General features: G+C 64.6%; 2 protein-coding genes across 2 annotated transcripts; one reads left to right on the forward strand and one right to left on the reverse strand.

Annotated features, from left to right (window-relative positions):
- Positions 1–437: 437 nt before the first annotated feature.
- MNEG_13366 (hypothetical protein) lies at positions 438–978 on the forward strand (the record flags this gene model as incomplete). The annotated part of the gene is made up of 2 exons (XM_014038161.1): positions 438–461; positions 652–978. 2 exons carry the CDS (start codon positions 438–440, stop codon positions 976–978), a joined length of 351 nt encoding a protein of 116 aa, XP_013893615.1.
- Positions 979–3,002: 2,024 nt separating this feature from the next.
- Positions 3,003–3,618, reverse strand: MNEG_13367 (hypothetical protein; the record flags this gene model as incomplete). The annotated part of the gene is made up of 2 exons (XM_014038162.1): positions 3,003–3,300; positions 3,611–3,618. 2 exons carry the CDS (start codon positions 3,616–3,618, stop codon positions 3,003–3,005), a joined length of 306 nt encoding a protein of 101 aa, XP_013893616.1.
- Positions 3,619–3,761: the final 143 nt, after the last annotated feature.

Consider the following 3,761-nt stretch of genomic DNA (forward strand, 5'->3'; position numbering starts at 1 on the left):
CAAGGTGGCAAGGAAGGCCCAACGAGCTCGGCGCATCCAAGCATAGCAAGGCGGCAGCAAAATACCACCGTCCTTTTCAAGTGACTAACAACAAAGCTCCCTATTGACACCCTCTTAGAGCATACATCATCACAATGCTCGCCTTCCACAACACGCGGGGCCTTGCGTCCGGACCATCGCGTGGGCGCGGCAGCGCCAGCGGCCTCGGGGCGCGTGCCGTGACGATGCGCCAGCGGCGCACAGCAAGGGCGGCGCCCCGCGGCGACGGCGGGGCGCAGGGCCAGCAGGCTGAGAAGCCGACCGCAGCCGCCCCCGCGCGGAGCCAGGCGCAGCAGGCCCTTCAGAGCCGCCTTGTTCGCTCCCTGAGGGCCGGCGCCGCTTTCCTTCTGAATATGGCGTTTGCGTACGTGGTCGTGATGTTTTCCATGATCTTGGGGATGCTGCTCGCCCAGCCGTTGCTGGTGAGCGGTCGGCGACCTGCGCCTGCCGGCGTAAAGTGCGCAGCGCGCGAGAGCAACGGGCAAACGCGTTGTCGGCGCCAGGTGTCCGGCGGGTGCACGCGCGCCGCAGCCTCCCCGCCCCTGGCCACGCTTGACCCCAAGCCGACGCGCGGGGGACGGTGCCGCTGCCGCATGTCCCATCGCTGCGCAGGATCTGGTGGTTCTCCTGGCGAGCAAGCTGGGGAAGCTCCCCCGGGTGGAGGCGGTGGGTGTGCTAGCGGCGGCCGTCGCGGCGATCTACGGCCTGGTCCAGGCGATACACAGCGCCGCCGGCTTCAAGGCCGGCGTCGCCGGCGTCGCCGGCGCCATGGCCGACATTGAGGCCAAACTTGACGCGTGCACCAAGAAAGTTGACGAGGCGCGCGCCTTCACCGAGCGGCTGGACCGCCTGGAGAGGCGGCTGGATGCTGCAATCGCGTCCGCGCTGGCGCGGCGAGGGGCCGGCGCCGCGGCGGCGCCCGGCGGCGGCGGCATGTAGCGGCGTTGGCGGCGGGACGGCGGGGGCAGGCGGCGGCGTTTTGGCATTCGCGTGGCCTCGATCGCCGTTGACACGCACGCTTGGCTCCTCTGGACCGTCCCGGAGTTGGTGTTGTCAATGCAATCAGCACTTTTAGCTCCGGTCGTAACAGGCCCTGCAATCACGCTTCATCCCCTTGGGCTTGCCATGGCCAACACGATCTTGCAGCGGTTATCCGGCTGCAACGCTTATGGATCCAGACGTGCGTGAAAATATATGCTTGCTTACAGCCCGCGCCACTGAGAACAAGCTTGCAGCCAGCGTGAAAGAGCCATGGCACGCGCGCCCGTGCGCGGCGCCCAGGCCGCAGCAGCGCACCTTCGGGGAGCGATCAAAGCCCGCGCTGCACGTCACAGAGCTCTGACGCCACCTCCCTCACTCCCAGAGCCCCTGCCGACCGCAGCGCCAGGATTAGTAAAAGGATTGGGATTTAGGATTAGGATTGTTGCAGCGTCCCGCGGTCGCCCGCTCCTGGAGCCGCCGCCGGTGGCGGGCCCGCGGCCTGTGCGTGACTGCCACGGCCCAGCAGGTCAGCGGCACGGGCAGCACGTCCCGGGGGCCCTCTGGCTGTACCCTATTCTGTGCGACAGCCTCAAGATTGTGTGTGGCTCATCGAGGCGTGGGGCTGCTGTGGGCCCCGCACCGCTCAGGCTCGGCAGGCGTCCGGCAGGCCACCAGGCGCCCTGCGGCTGCGTGCCACGTGGCCCTGCATGTTATACCGCTCCGATGTTCATACAAGCGGCACGCCTCCACGCCTTGGTCGACGCGCCGCGCCCGGCCCTGCCTCGTTCGCGCGGGCAGGGGAGTGCAGAGGCAGCAACAACCACAACAGAACGCCACGGGTATGCAGGCGGCTGGCAGCCGCACCCGCAACAGTGCCTCATCCCAACACCCACATGACTTCAATTCCCGCCACTGCGAGTTGAAGACAGCGAAGAAGTCATCCTGGGCCCTGCAGCACAGCAGAGGGGCGATTTGGGCCTGGTGGTGTGCACATGTGCTGTGGCGCGACGCGGTGCAGCGCGCGGTGTACACTCACTCTTTTGCTCCCGGAACAACGGTCCCTCTGGAGGGGGCCCCTCCTCCCCTTCCAGGGGCAGCCAGGGCCCGGGGGCCAGTGTGCACTATATAACGAGGGCGTCTACGTCGTCTGCAGGGAGCTAATAGCGTCCGCGCGCCCACGATGAGCGTTGCGATCCGGAGTGCCTCTCAGGTGCCCTGCTGCATCAGATCAAGCGCTCACGAGCAGCGCAGGCGATGTCTAGTGCCGTCTGTCCTGCGGCCCTAAACCCAATACAGCTCTCGTGATTTGTTTTGCTACCTTGTGGGTGCTGTTCGGGTTCCGTGTCGTGCGACGCAGGCAGCTGCTGCGCACCATTTCTGACCAAGCTGTTTGAGGATGAGTTGTACTCGCTCTCTCGTCATCAAGCGGTCCAAACCCGCGTGCTGCCTTTGTGAAAACCCCTGACAACCTGCATCGGATACTGCACACGATCAATTGGAGGTGAAATCACCTCCAATTTCAGGCATCGGCGACAGGTGCACGTTACTCCAAACCTCTGGCAAAGAGCTCTCACCCGTCACCCCCCAACGAAACAAGTAAGGTCGACCGAAATCCACAATCCACGGCCTAATGAAGCACAGTCCATCACCACCAAATTGAATTCAAGTGTTGAGCAGCAGTTGCAGATCCCGGCGAGAAGAATGGGTTCTTAGGGGCAGGATCAATGTGAGATGGAATCCTCTGTCCCCCTTGCGTGAAGACACGCTTGCCGATTGTTGAGATAGCAGCCAGGCACATGCGCATGTGCATAACGTTTCAGTGCGGGCAGAACAGCAGGAAAACCATCCATATCAACAGGGCAGCTGCTCTGCAGCGCGCTCCACACGGACTTTTCGGGCCCTTATCACACAACATCGGCAGGAAGGCCAGGTGCGGGCAGTGGCCTGCACGACCGACACGTGCACACACATGCATGCGTCCGTCAAGCCACCAGCCCCAGGCCGCTCGCAAACATCAGCACGCAGCAGAGCACCATCAGCACACCCAACACTTGCTGGAACACCCTCTGACCCATGCGCTTAGACAGCTGGTCCCCCACGATCACCCCCGCCAGGCCCGCCGCTGACGTCACTCCGTAGAGCTGGACGTCTTTGATGACAATGAGGCCCATCATGTAGTATGGCACCAGGCGGAACTGGAGCAGGTTGAGCCAGGAGTTGTTGCCGCGGACGGTGGCCTTGGGGGTGTCCAGGGCGCGGTACATGATCATGATGGGGGGGCTGGGGGTGGGGGTAGGGGTAGGGGGATAGGGGTGGGGGTGGAGGCCGGGTGAGACGGGGTGTTTCGTGAACGCAGGGGCAGGAGGCGAGTGTGAGGGCCGCTGGTTGGGGACAAGAGAGAGGAAGGACATGCGGATGGCTCCTTGGGTCTAAGAGTGCGCGCTGACAGCAACGGATGCGCGCTGCCAGCCAAGGGGGCGCCCGCGCTGGTGTCGAGATTCCCCCGGGCCCGCGCCGCCTGGGACTGGCGTGACCGCGACGCAGCGGCCGGACGCATGCTGCGCCGCTGAATGAAAGGCGCTGCACTCACCCGTTCATCCCTGCGTCCGTTTGCGGACGGCGCCGCGGCGACACACGCGAGGATTGGGAGGTAGGGCGAGGCAGGGCAGAGACGAAGGGGTCACACAAACAATATAGATCAGATTGGCATGCTCGGCTCGGCTCGCTACAGAGGGCGCACC

This window comes from Monoraphidium neglectum (assembly GCF_000611645.1).
Source record: "Monoraphidium neglectum strain SAG 48.87 unplaced genomic scaffold scaffold03781, whole genome shotgun sequence".
NCBI classification, from domain to species: Eukaryota; Viridiplantae; Chlorophyta; class Chlorophyceae; order Sphaeropleales; family Selenastraceae; genus Monoraphidium; species Monoraphidium neglectum.